Raw genomic sequence first — 14,596 nt, forward strand, 5'->3', positions numbered from 1 at the left:
AGTAATGAGAACCTGACATGAGATGAAACACAGCTTGGTTCTCTATGTAGGCATGTTGCTCCTCAGTTCCCTAGGAAAGAATGACTTTGCAATTACTTTATAAACATTCATTGAGAGCACTCTTTTTATGTAAGAACTTGCTATGTTCTCAGATTTCAAACTACCATAAAATTTTATCGGACTTTGTCCCCACAATTTCTTGAAAAGTAATGATTGTCAAAACTCCCAAAAAATGTCCAAGTCACTAAAAGTACACCATGATCTGCAAACAGGCTAACTGTGCATTTCTCTTTTCTCCTAGCTTCATACCTGCTTGAGGATCTCTTGCTTGGATTTGTTCAGGTCTTCGTATTTGTCCTTCCACTGACATATATCTGCTTCCAGTTTTTCAATCTGCCTTTCAAGTGTGGCTTTGTCCCTGTGTGAAAAATACAGTACATACCAGTCTGTTGAAAATGATCTATAGTTTACAAACAATTTGAAAAGAAATGTTTAAAAATAAGTTTTCAATGCACTGATGAAGTTGTCAAAAAGACTCTATGCTATGAGCATTTATAGTAGTTCAGAAACCCTGGGCCCATGTGAAACTGGAAAGGAGATGGGAGGCTTTGAAATTTAGGTGAATTGTCAACAGCTTCCTTCCTCCACCCAAGTCAGTTCAGACAGTTAGGGCCATGGGATGTCCTGCCCCAGCTCCAATTGAGACGCTTTCGTTATTAATTCATGATGTCTTATTCCTGCCTGGAATGCAATTTTCTCAGCCTAACTGACTGGTATACCGTACATATTATTTGAATAGCTGGTCCTGGACGCGGGGCAGTGCCCCTTGGGGCACACATCTCTTGCAGTTTTGTTCAGTCTTCCAGATTTGAAACATTAGGTGAAATGAGAAGAAATCAGAAATAATCTAAATCAAAGGAGCATTTTTAAGCTGAGCTGGGGAGGCTGCAGTGTAATTTTGCAAATCTTGGATGTAGACATTGCACACCAGCCAGGCAATTAATCAAAGATGCAATTGCGAGAAATATTGAGAGGCAAACAAGATCAGCATGGGTCACCACAGGATAATACACAAAGAGGCCCTGAGCATTCAGAAATTAAATGGAATTGAAATAATGATTTTGCACTTGTATTGCAGTCTAACCGTCTTTTTAAAAGCAACAGTAATGGCCTGCCCTGCTGAACGCTGCACTGAGAGGTTCATATTGACCTGATGACATTTCTAAAGCAAACTAATTGGTAGAAGTCATGCTTGAATTGTCTTTCTGACATACTGTTCAACTGTGGAAAGATCAAGGTGCCCTAACTTGACAATAGATGCAATGGCCCAAGACAATCAAAGTTAGGTGACTATCTGGATGTGCCTCCTGAAGGCAAATGAAATCAGCCAGGACCAAAAATGCTTTCTGCCAGTGTGACCTTTAAGGATAGAGGTATGATTGATTGCCAACAGCCCTGGTTTTCTCATCCCTCTTGGGCTCATTAGAGAAGTTTAGTGTTGCCTATTTTATCAGTTTCCTAATATGATCTTCTTTCAATTTCTACAAAGTAACTACACTAGTGTATACAGATTTCAAAGTATTTCTCAGAAAATATTTGTAACTGCCTTCCACCTTCCTGCCATTTGTGTATGAAATCAGAAATATTCAGAATGTACAGCACAGCATAGAGATTACAGGTTGTCAAGGTTCAATGTAAAATTTGACAAGTCTGCAGACTTTGACAAATAATTAATGAACACCAGTTCTTGCTGTCACTATTCAAACAATGAACATCAATTATTAAGGTCATCTCTGTAAGTCACATTAGAATATAGTCTTTTTTTTAGGAATCATTCAAAAATAATAAGTAAATGATCATTTTGAAACTAAACAACTGAAGCCTGTTTCATTCTTTAAGAGGTTTGATAACCACTCTTAAATTCGTGGATTGACACTCAGCAGCATTTTAGCAATGAAGTTTGCGAAATAAGAAAATAATAATTTTAATGCTAATATGTACAGTATCTTCAATAGCTTATTGCCCTAAGCTGTGAAAGTGACATGGATAACTCTTAAAAAAGAAGTTAAACAGCACTTTGATCAAAAACAGGGTTGAATGTTTTCAGGATATGTATAAGTAGATGTGATTAAATATCTTTTGCTAGGTTCATGGAAGAAAATGACTCTTGGATTCACAAGCAACATCTGTACTTCAACTTGCTTCTCTGCCATATTGGCTCCACTAACTTTAGTTTGACCACAAGAGAGTTGGAAATCTGCTCTGTGTTCAGCTATGGTGCTTTGAATTATTTCAGCTGCTTCCTCACCAAGTTTCTTCAGCATCATGAACATTCGGGATCATAAAGTTTCCTACAGAACTAGAAAAATATATTTGATCATGAGTGCTGTTTGCTCCTTCTGTGACCAGATAGCTATTGCTCACTGAACAGTACCTAGCCTCTTGAAACTTGTCTCAGATAGTTTTACCCATAGCCAATGCACTTTCAATAAATTAATTCTGCCTCAGGGTTAACAAGAAATATGTTTGAAAAACCTGTGCCCTTTTTATGTGAGCATCATTATCAAAATCTGATCAGATTTGATTAACAATTGAAAGGGCAAAGGCTGAAACATTTGCAGCCACTTTCAGCATGAAATGCCAAATGAATGATTCAATTCTCCCAAGGACCCTGGCATCACAGATGCCAGACTTCAGCCAACTTCATTCACGCTGTATAATATCAAATAAGTGGATAAAGACACTGGATTCTGCAAAGGTTATAGGCCCCAACAGTATCCCAGCTGTACTAGAAAATTTGTGCTCCAGAAACAGCTATGCCTTCATTTAAGCTGTTCCATTTCAGTAAAACTCAGGCATCAGCTGCGCAATATGGCAAATCACCTAGGTATGTCCTGGCCACACAAAAAACGGGACAAATCTTATCTGCTGAATTATCATTCTCTGTTTCCATGAGGCTTGTTCCAGGAGCAGAGCTGGGTGGGGAGCCAGAACTGGGGGAAGGAGAGGCCTAGGGCGGTCAGTCGGCCAGGCGGACGGACAGACAAGCTTTGTTGTGGCATATACTAAAATGAGTCCAGTGAAAAGTTTATAAGTAGCCACTTGCAGTTAGTTACAAAGGTACCTAGGTACAATTTTTAGTTACAGGATAGAGCTATGAAGAGAAAAAGTTACATTCCAGCTATACACAGTACAGCTATAGATCAGAAAAACAAAAAGCAAAGTCAAAAAGGCAAACACCACAGTCTCTCATCAAAGGCTCTCTGCAGCAGACCAGCGCAGGGGGCTTCCAAGTGGTCTGATCACTGGATACTGCCATGCTCTGCACTGGTCTGCTGGTCACTGGCATCTCCATTCTGGCTGCTGGTTACTGGTGTTCCCACTCCAGGCTGCTGGTGTCCCTGCTCCATGCTGCTGGCATCTCCGCCGACCACCAACCCCACTTTGGAGAATGGGGCCAGGCATCCAAGGCCAAGAGAAGGGAAGAGACAGGGAGGAAAAGAAGAAAGAAAAAGAATAGCTGGAGCAGAAGAGCTCCAGCTGGACAGCTGACCATAAAAATTAGGAGAAAGTGAGGACTGCAGATGCTGGCGATCAGAGCTGAAAATGTGTTGCTGGAAAAGCGCAGCAGGTCAGGCAGCATCCAAGGAGGAGGATGGCTGGCCCCATTCTCCAAAGTGGGGTTGGTGGTTGGCGGAGATGCCAGCAGCATGGAGCAGGGACACCAGCATTCCTGAAGAAGGGCTCATGCCCAAACCGTCGATTCTCCTGCTCCTTGGATGCTGCCTGACCTGCTGCGCTTTTCCAGCAAAACATTTTCAGCTCAAAAATTAGGGCTAATGTTTTATTCCTATAAGGATCCATGGTCAAAAATATGACTACAAGAGGTCTTTAGCAGCATTGCAAAACAATAACCAAACCTGCTGGAAAGTTAATGCTTAATAATTATAGTCCAGTAATGTGCACTGATCAACTAATCAAATTATATTAATCAATTAATCGAATATATTCTTAACTGTAAAGAGTGAAGCACACTGTTTTAACGTGACTGCTCCTTTATTTGAAGTTGCATCTTTCCTGAACAAGTGAAGAATGCCACACGGCCCTTGGCCTGTATATAGATATGCATGCACAGTTTAATTGCAGACTATTTCTGCAAAACTGGTTGAAATTGAACAGATGGAAATCTGGAATTATGATACTCCCTAGCAATTAACACTTATCATTTTATAATTGTTATCCAAGTCACAAAGGCCTGTTTTATAAGAAGACAGTGATGAGTTTTCAAGCCTTCAGTACTGTCAAAAATTAATTTTGTCTTTTAACTTGTACAAGAAGCTTTATTGCTATTTATATTACAATTACAAATTATATACTTATTGCTTTGGTTCTTTTTCTCAATATCATTCACAGAGCAAGGACATGGTTTTTAGGCCAGCACTTACTGCTTAACCCCAATGTCATGGGGGAGATAATGGTGAGCTACCTTCTTGGACCACTGCAGTCCTTCGGGTATAGGGACACTCACTATGCTATTAGGAAGGACCTTCCAGAAGTTTGACCCAGCAACAGTGATGGAACAGAAATATAGTTTCAAGTGGGGACTGTCTATGAAGGAGGTTTCCTTAATAATCAAGTTGTACAAAGTCATGACTTAATCTTATTAGTATCTGTACATTTAAGAATTAAGTTTTTGTACCTATGTAGATTTTGCTCTTATTGAGTTGATACATGTTCATGAGCAAAGTATATTGCTGTATTCTGTAGGCATATCTTGCTACCTTAACATTAAACACTGGCTGTCTTTATGCATTTATTTTAGAAGCACTTTACATAGATTTTATTCATGAAGTAATTCTGTAATTTCTGTTTTAGCTTTAAGATGGTTTGCCACACTGTTCTCTTGTGCTCTTTTAATTAACTTGTCCCGAGCACAATAGCAGCAAGCAGAATAAAGCCAAAAGACACTGGTAAGCACCTACCTTAATGAGACTTCGACACAACAGCTAATAGTGATACCTCTACATCAATTAGACATTTAGGATAAAGAACACAGAGTTGATCACTGGGATATGACAAACACTGTCATTTCAAATAAGCAGATGTAAATGTAGTGTAAGTAATGTATCTGAAAGGATTAATATTCCTGTACATTAGCATCACCCATTCTACTGATGTCACATAACGTCTGCGTATAAAATCTATTTGCACGTTCGGAGGGAGCAAATGTGATCAAGACAGATAGACAGATGCGGGCAGAGCGGTTGATGATGTCGACATGGACTTTGGCAAAGCCTTCATCAAGGTTCCATATGGTAGACTGGTTAGTAAAATTAGATCACATGGCATCCACGGAGAATGAGCCAATTGGATATAAAATTGACTTGACAGTAGAAGACAGAGGGTGGTGGTAGAGGGGTTTTTTTCTATCTGGAGGCCTGTGACCCAACAGTGATCCACAGGGACCAAAGCTGGAACCATTGTTGTTTGGTATTTATATAAATGATTTGGATGAGAATATAGAAAGTATGGTTAGCAAGTTTGCAAGTGACAGCAAAATTGGCAGTATAGTGGACAGTGAAGGAGGTTAACTAAGACAAACTAGGACCTTGATCAATTGAGGGCCAATGAGCCAAGGAGTGGCATAACGAGTTTAATTTAGATAAATTTGAGGTATTGCATTTTGGTAATACAAACCAGGGCAGGACTTCCTCAGTTAATGGTAGGGGCCTGCAGAGTATTGTCAAACAAAGAGACCTAGGGTATTTTCAGGTACATAGTTCCTTGAAAGTGGCATCACAGGTAGACAGAGTGAAGGAGGTTGCATTTGGCACACTTGCCTTTATTGATCAGATCACGGAGTATAGGAGTTGGCACAACATGTTGTGGCTATACAGACGTTGGTGAGACTACTCTTGGAATACTGTGTATTATTCTGGTTGCCCTGCTATAGGAAGGGTACTATTTAATTGGAAAGTGTGCAGAAAAGATTTACGAGGATGTTACCAGGACTGGAGGGTTTGAGTTATAAGAGAGGCTGTATAGGCTGGGACAGAGGCTATGAGTGTAGGAAGTTGAGGGGTTACCTCAGAGGTTTATAAAGTAATGACAGGCATGGATAATGTGAATAGCAAAAGGTATTTTCTATAGGATAGCAGAATTCAAAATTAGAGGGCACAGTTTTAAGATGAGAGGGGAAACCTTTCACACAGAGGGTGGTGTATATATGGAACAAACTGCCAGAGGAAGTGGTAGATGCGAGTAGTTACAAACACTTAAAATAAAACATTTGGACAGGTACATGAATAGGAAAGGTTTAGAGGGATATGGTCCAAAGGCAGGCAGATGGCACTATTTCAGTTTGGGAAACCTGGTCAGTATGGATTAGTTGGACCAAGGGATCTGTGTCAGTGCTGCATGACCTTATGACTCTACAACTGTATCTATACCAGCTCCCTAAGATCCTAGTGATATGGCTGACCAAAATTATAGTTGTACTAGTAGCTATCATACATTATTGTCTAAGAACAATACCTCTTCTGTCAATACTGTGTAGAAACATATCCTCTACCACTAATCATTGACTAAGGCCAGGACAAAGCAAAGACAAAGGTGAATTGGTGGCACTTAGCTACATCAAACAAACCTTACCGAGAATCACAAACCAATAGAAACAGCAATGACCACAATGTACCAGAAGTGGTCATCTGAGAAAATAGCATATAAACTATCTGCAGGTACTCATTATTTTAATACAAAGCCATAACATTTAATGAAATAATACAAAAGGGATATAATGAGCGATAACGTCCCACAGGTAACTGACATGGAGAATACGTCAAGAAGTTAACAGGAAATGATATCTGCAGATAACCATGGTATTTAAGAAAACAAGTCAAGACTGATTATGCACCACTCAAGCTGGGCTACAACCTCAGAAAGGATTAATAAGCACCAGCTTTCCATAGTCAACTGAAAGATAGTTCAACAGTCATACTGGACTTGAAACATTAACTCACTTTCATTCTTCATGGATGGTGCCAGACCTGCTGAGATCCTCCACCACTTTGTTTTTATTTCAAATTTCCAGCACCTGTAGTCTTTTGCTTTTAGAAATAAACAATTAAACATCAATATGATGACGGACTGTAGCTTCGGGAGGTATGAGATTATATCATTTTTGATATTATCTTGCAAGAAGTGATACTTAAGCTGTTACCATGTCATTTTGAAATATGTCTGTCAACAGAGGAACTGTGGTACCTCTTTCAGGGCTGAGCAAGCACTGCAGTGCTTAATGGTCTCAGAAGAATCACACTCATGCTTGACTCACTGAAAGTTTACTGATATTTTCACAGCTGCACGATTCGAAATGTACATCTAATCTGCAGCGCACAGGTTTACAGAGACAAGTAAATGCTTCAGAATTATTATAAAACGTCGAGATTTAGATGATGCAACAGTCCATTATATTGGACAGCTAGTCACTTGTAAACCCCCAAAAATCAGCATGGGGCCCAAACTCATTCCCTGATGTCAATTATTTCCAAATGCAAATTCTGGTCCATTTTCTTTGGATTTTTTGCACCATTAACGAACCATCTTTCTACTGCCAATGACAAGCATCAATAATATCCCTGACTGGAAATTATATAGTTGACTGCATTTATGCTTTGCTCATATATTTTCCAAAAATCATGAACCTAAAATCATGAATGCACATTCTGTGACTTTCCATTCATTATACAGTTTGAGATTTGATCCCTTTAAGGATGGGAGTACCGAATTCACCGTAATCCACAAAATTACATCAATATTTTGTGGTCTGCAAATGACCATCCTAATGATGTTTGATTAAACTGTCTCGTTTAGTCCATGGGCTTTTCCCACAGCGATCCATCTCACATATGGGCTCAATAACATTCATGCATGTCTCAGCACAGAGAATGGGACATTTATTCACTTTGCTTTCTTCCTTAACTCAAGCGCATTGGTGCCAATCTTAGCTTCAATTAACAAACTCAGCCAGCGCTGGGATTGGATCATTAGCCTTTTTTCTGTCCTTTTATTTAGTGTTCCATGACTGCAAGCTGTTTATAAGGCCCTAACCTGTGCTACCAATATGCCACCAGGAGGTAATCCAGGGCAATTAAGGGTGATGTTTCCCTGTTGATTTGCTCTCTTTACTTGCAGTGGGGGAAACTGCAAAACATTTGGCACCATGCCTAAAGAAACAGTGGAAATCAGAAAACTGTTTTGCATGATTGAGAAGCAGCCTACTTCTATCCGGTAAGGAGCAGCACACGATTATGCTTGGCTTAATAATGTAGTTGAAATCCAGGATTAATCATAGTCAATGTTAATTCTAAAATGTTAATCTGAAGTAATACGAATATGGCAATCAACAAACTAATCCTTTGACAGAAATATTTAATTCATATTTTCTATACTGGAAGCAAAATATTTTCGATATCCTTCATTTATCACTAAAGTCGCATTGAAAAAAGAAACGCCTTTTACTCAGCAGGAAACATAAGGCAATGGCCACATGTTTCAGCTCTGTGAACTTTGACCCTTGCAGGAAGTGTGCTGTAAGACTGCGCTGTTTACTTTAATACAGCAAAATTACTGTTCATGATGACAACTACTTCAAGTGATGAAATATTATGATAGTCATTATTCTCTTTCACTGAACTCAGTTCTAATTTAAATTCTAGAATAAGCACTTTCCAATTCCTAACATTACTGAAGATGAATGCTTACAGGACACCAAATGACATCAACGGTGATACTACTGAACAGTCAAATTAATGTCATTTGAGAAAAATTTAGTGACATTATACATCATGATTTCTTTGACTAAAAGCCAAAAAAATCAATTCCAGAAAGTAAAATAATCTGGATACTAGAAATCTCAAATTAAAAATTAAATGCTGGAATGACACTAAAGTGAAAAAACTCCACAAAGGCCAGTATCCCATCAGCATGTCACCCTTTATTTTCACATGGAGAGCCCTAAACACTGATCCAGCTTCATCTCAGAGTGAACAGAACCTCTGAACCTATTTATACATGTCAGCCAAGGTTCCCTACAGATCCAGATTAACAGCCACAATTAGGGATCTCATATTGCATGAGGTCCACCCGGCTTGACCTTATTACAGTCATTACATTCTGCCACCTCTTGAGTCTGAAGACACAGACCATTTCTTTTTCGTTGTGGTCTTCCTAGGGTGTTTTAGAACAGGATCAGGTCCCTTCAACTTTTTCTCCAATACGGGTAGCATTTAACAAACACACAGCAGCTCGCCTCTTGTGCCCATAGTGTCTTGGAAGAAATTCACCCTCTTCTTCAGGTGGCAATGGCATGGAGGCAGCAACATCTGCTGCATCCATCAAGTTTCAAAGGTATCCTCATTACTTGACGGAGGTGAAGAACCCCCAGTTTCTGGAACAATTGGAAAGGCAGTTGAGGAGCCGAGCACATTCTTCTCCTGCACATTTGTGAATTTGCAACTTTCATATGGTTCACAGGCTTGTTCAGGAGCATCACACCTACCTGAAATTTAGACAGCACTGGACCTGACCTCATGTCACCCATGCCTCTTACCTACGCTGGGCCATTCCTGTGGTTCCTACACCAAACTTCATTCCTGGAAGTAAATGGTCTCTCACGCTTAGCACAGACTTGTGTTAACCAGCACTGGTGTTCTTCATGCCATTTCATCCTTCCTGCCTAGCTTTGAGAAGATCAGATTTAACCTGATGTGGACTCTTCTCATGAACAATTCTTGCTGGAGCTATTCTTGTAGATGCAAGAGGGATGATCCAACAATCAAATAAGAACTGGGACAGTTTGGTATGTAGTGAACCCCGTAGACTGTTCCTTTAAGCATGCCTTCAAAGTTTCTGCTCTTTCTATCAGACTATTGGATGATGGATGGTATGGAGCTGTCTTTATATGTCAAATACCATTCAACTTCAGGAAATACTCAAATTCCCTGCCAGTAAACAACTGCCCGTTATCTGTGACCAAAACTACTGGGAGACAATGTATTGCAAAGGATGCACACATTCTTTCTATCGTCATCCCTGTGCTTGACGAATGAACTCTGTGTACCTACAGACATTTTGAGTGGACATCCTCAATGATTAAGAACATTAAACCCAGAAGAGGGCTGGCCTAGTCAACGTCTAACCAAGTCTAGTGCATACCCGGCCATTCCCAAGAGTATGGGCAAGCTGCTGGTGGTAATTTTTGTCCTTGCTGGCACAACAGACACTGACCCACCAATGCAGCTATGTCAGCATACAATCTTGGCCACCAGATATAACTTATCGCCAACATCTTCATTTTGGAAACCTCGATGACCCTGGTGGGGATATTCACTCCCAATCTCTGCTCAGGATATTCACTTTTGCTCTCCATTATAATATGCCATCTTCTAATGTGATATGGTCTCTCTAAGTGCAAAAAGGTTTCAATTCTGGTTGTGATAGCTCATTGGTTTCCCCTATCATCATCAGTTGTTGCAGCTTTGCCAGTACTGAGTCTTGCAGTCCAAAGTCTGTTATTGTCAGCTATGTGACAAGGCTGCTCATTCTGGCAAGGTTATGTTGTCCTTGATTTTTTTTCAGAGAGGTTATAAATGGTCCAAACTCCAAAAAGTCTGAGAGTTTGGATAGAGGGCCCATTTGTTTACAGCTAACAGGTACTGTCTCAGACAGAAGGCTTTCAAATTTAAAAAACAAACTTGCATAATGAAAGGGGAATGGCCACTTTAGCAACTCTGCTCGTTCACTAGCAGGCTGGGCTCTCTCTTCTCTCTAACTTCAGACCTGTAAGCCTTTGCTTCATTTTTATCTTGTGTCAAGAGGTATTTATTGGGGTGCTGCAAGTATTTTGGAACAGTATCATTAAATAGGGATAGCCTGTCGTGTTCAGATAGGATAAGTTGTTTCAGTATTCTGTTTTCTGTTCTTTGTGTTTCATTCAGTAATCTTACAAGTAAATGCTGTTTTGTTTATGACTAAGCAGTCTGCCCAACTGATTCTCTCTTGGAATATGCATTGTATATTTGCTTAAATCATATGGCAAAGTTAGGGTCCAGGCTACATTCTTGATGTGTTTTGAGGGGTCTGGCATGGTCCACCACAGCTGTGACGGTAATTGTGTCCAGAAAATTGAACTGCTGACTCTTCTCATGGGGATACCCACTGGTGGTGGATCTGCCAGCACGAGGCAACTCAATGCATCCACATTTGCTAATTGGCCTCCTGGAAGGTATTCCAATTTGAAATTATACACACGTAGTTTTAAAGCTCACCTCTGAATTCAGCCCAAAGCTATGAACAGCACGACATTTTCCTCTGTAAGTAGGCCTGGGAAGAGGTTTATGGTCCGTTATTACTACAAATGTACACCTGTAAAAAGGTATTAATGGAAATTCCTGACTCCAAATATGACCACCAAATCTTCCTTCTCTATCTGGGTGTATTTACGCTCTGCATTAGCCAAAGTCTAAAGTCCTGGATGCACAGACTATCGGGAGTTCCTCTCTCTTGGACTGCCTATGAGTTAATATCATCCTGATACCAAACAGCGAGGCATTGCATGTTGATACCAGATCTCATTTAGGATCAATGTGTAAACACCTTTACAGAATGATTGTTGTTTCTTCACTTCCCTCAAAGCTATGGATTGGCTACATGACCATTTCCAAGGCTGACCATTTTTTAAAGCGTTGATGCAGAGATGCCAGGATGAAAGCCAGGTTATGTATGAACAGCCCAGGGAACGACCTAAGCTCTGGTACAAATATGTTCCAATGGGTGTAACCTGGTCTTGTCAACTTTGTAGCCCAAGTAGGTGACTCCGGGTGTGTAGAAGCACATTTCTCCTTGCTCCAGTCTGGCAGAAACTTCTAAGGACTATGTCCAGGTTCTGTAAGTGCTCCTTATTGGTCTTCCCTGTTATTAGCATGTCATCTTGATAAATGGTGACCTGAGGTAGACCTTGTAAAATGTTCTCCAGTGTCCACTGAAAAATTAGACAGGCTGCTGATTCCCCAATTAGCTGGCTCATATATTGATAAAAACCCTTGCTATATACCTCTGGAAATCCTCATCTAACCACAACTGCAAGTACACATGGCTCATTTCCAGATTCATGATGGGCAGCCCTGCTAGCTTTGCATATAAATCCTCTATGCGAGGGATTAGGTATTTATCCAGCTGCAAAAAATGATTTACCATCTGTTTAAAATCCCTACAAAGGTGAACTGACCCGTCCAGCCTCACAAATCGGTTTGACCAGTGCTGCCCATTATGCAACTAGACTGGTTTGATGATTTCTCCGCTTTCCAGCCTCCTGGTTTCTGCCTCTGCTGTTACCTGTAAGGCAAATGGTAATGGGCAGACCTTGCAGAATTATGGAATTGCTTCCTGGTCAACATGCAAGGCAATCTTGGCTCCCTAGACGTTCCTGAAAAACGTTTGGGCATTTCATTAGAACTTCATTTAGGTAGCCATTTTCTAATTGAAAAATGTTGAGCCAATCTATGTGAATCTTTTTCAACCAATGTTGCCCCATCAAGCTTGTACATGAGCCTTTTACGACTATCAGTGATAACACAACCAACTGCTTCTCGTAAGAGACCGAAACCGAAATTGCACCCTTAAACTGTGAAGGTTCCCCGGTGCAGGTTCTCAGTCTAGCCGAGGTCTTGGGTTGGAGTCCACAGTTAATTTTGCTAAAGATTGCTTCTGCAATCACTGAAACGGCTGCACCAGTATTGACCACTATTAGAACCATGTGACCATTTAACCAGGATATTATTTTGGTTGGTTATGATTTGAATGTTGCTAAGCAATTTAACTGTTCCAAACCAGATGTAGGTGGACTTTCCAGAATGCAAATTCTCCTGGATACCTCCCTAGGAGTTCTCTTACACCATTTAGGTCTGCTGGGACTCTTTTGCTGTCTCAAGTCTGCACAGCAAACTACAATGGTTTGCTGGCCCAGATACTGAAGAAAATTTTAACGTTTGGCCGAGGCTTTGCTTCTTTTTGGGATTTTGCCGTGAGCAGACCTAGAGTTCCTCCATTCAAGATATGCCCTGAGTGATGCTATGCAATTGTCTTCACTCAACTGGCAACCCACTCTTGTCATCACTGAAATAGCTCCTCAGTACTGGTGTCTGGACACTAAGTCACCCTTTATTTTCATGTGGAGATCCCTTGACATTGATCTTAAGAGACAGTTCTCAGAATGAATAGAACCCCTTGACTTTCCTATTCATATCTGTCAATCAGGGTTCTCTGATTGGACCAGATTAACTGCCCAATCAGGAAGCTCAGATCCTATGAGATCCTCCTGGCTGACCTCATTACAATCACCTACACAAAGCATCTATGAAAAGAAAAACAGAGTTACATTTCAGTTCATTGAACTATCATTTGTCAGAAGATGCAAAAAAAAAAGACAAAATTGATCTGAACCGAGGGGTCCAGTCACACCCTGGCTAATGTCTCCTTCCCAGTGGCTGGGACTTCCCTGCAGTTCCCCGTCCAAATCACACACAAGGTTTTCAAAAACTTTCCTTCTCTGGCCAAACTAAAATTAATAAATGTTTCCATGTACATAGTATTTCAAACATCACAGGATGCTTCAAAGTATTATGAAATAAATATTTCTCATGCAATAACATTTGCCCTAGGGCTCCAGATGCTTGACTGGACCAACATCACAGGATCTTTTCCAGAAACAGGATGGCTCAGCTGGGAAGCTTTTGTCTTTTAGCAGGCTACTCCATCCAATATCCAGCACAGACATTGGAACCTGATACTCATAAACTCAATAAATAAGCAGTTTTTGCAAGACAAGTCACTACCAAGAAATGACATGTCCAAAAAATGCTCCAAATCCTTCCATTAAGTTCATAAAAACAAAATCAATGCAGGTACCAACAATCCTTTATTATGCCTTCACAGTTCTCTGAGAGATAGTTGGGAAGTATTCTCAGAATGCTGACTGTGTCTTGTAAACAGATTTTTATTCTTCTGTTGCTCAGAACACTGGTCCTTCTGACAGATGCCTGGTCATCTTGACAGCTGAGTTCTGTGCACCCGTGTAGACCTCAAGTTGTCAGACCAAATTCAGTGATGCACAATACCACTCAGGAATGAGGATAATCTGGAAATCTCTGAGGTCAACTCTAGTTAAGTGGTTACCAGTCGCCTCAAATATCACCCATCCTCCACTCAACAGGATGCAGCAACACACAGAGAAATAACATGTATCAGCAGTAGCTTAGACTTCCCCATCCACAAGTACCTTGTAGATTACTATCTCATCACACAGCTCTCAATACCCCATGTGACCACAAATTGCGAACCTGCAACTCCATAGTCAGAATGGAAGCAGAAGGAAAGCTTGGACAGAAAACACTCTCCCAAATAAAATATTGACTCTGACCTCATATATCAGCAACCAAGCTTCAGTCATCTCCGGAACATGTGGACAAGCCTCAGTAGAATACAGGCTCTTGTGGTCACCTGATATACAGAGGCATCTTAAAACTTCACCTGGCTACAA

General features: G+C 40.5%; 1 protein-coding gene across 10 annotated transcripts in view; it reads right to left on the reverse strand.

Annotated features, from left to right (window-relative positions):
* The window catches only part of LOC140477201 (coiled-coil domain-containing protein 102A-like), a 570,837-nt gene that overhangs the window by 391,739 nt on the left and 164,502 nt on the right, over positions 1 to 14,596 (reverse strand). For all 10 annotated transcript variants that reach the window (XM_072570682.1, XM_072570683.1, XM_072570679.1 and 7 more), the window contains one exon: positions 310 to 418. In XM_072570682.1, the coding sequence (XP_072426783.1) occupies positions 310 to 418 (109 nt within the window). The remainder of the gene's footprint in view (positions 1 to 309; positions 419 to 14,596) is intronic.

Source organism: Chiloscyllium punctatum, chromosome 5 (assembly GCF_047496795.1).
Source record: "Chiloscyllium punctatum isolate Juve2018m chromosome 5, sChiPun1.3, whole genome shotgun sequence".
In the NCBI taxonomy this organism is placed as follows: Eukaryota; Metazoa; Chordata; class Chondrichthyes; order Orectolobiformes; family Hemiscylliidae; genus Chiloscyllium; species Chiloscyllium punctatum.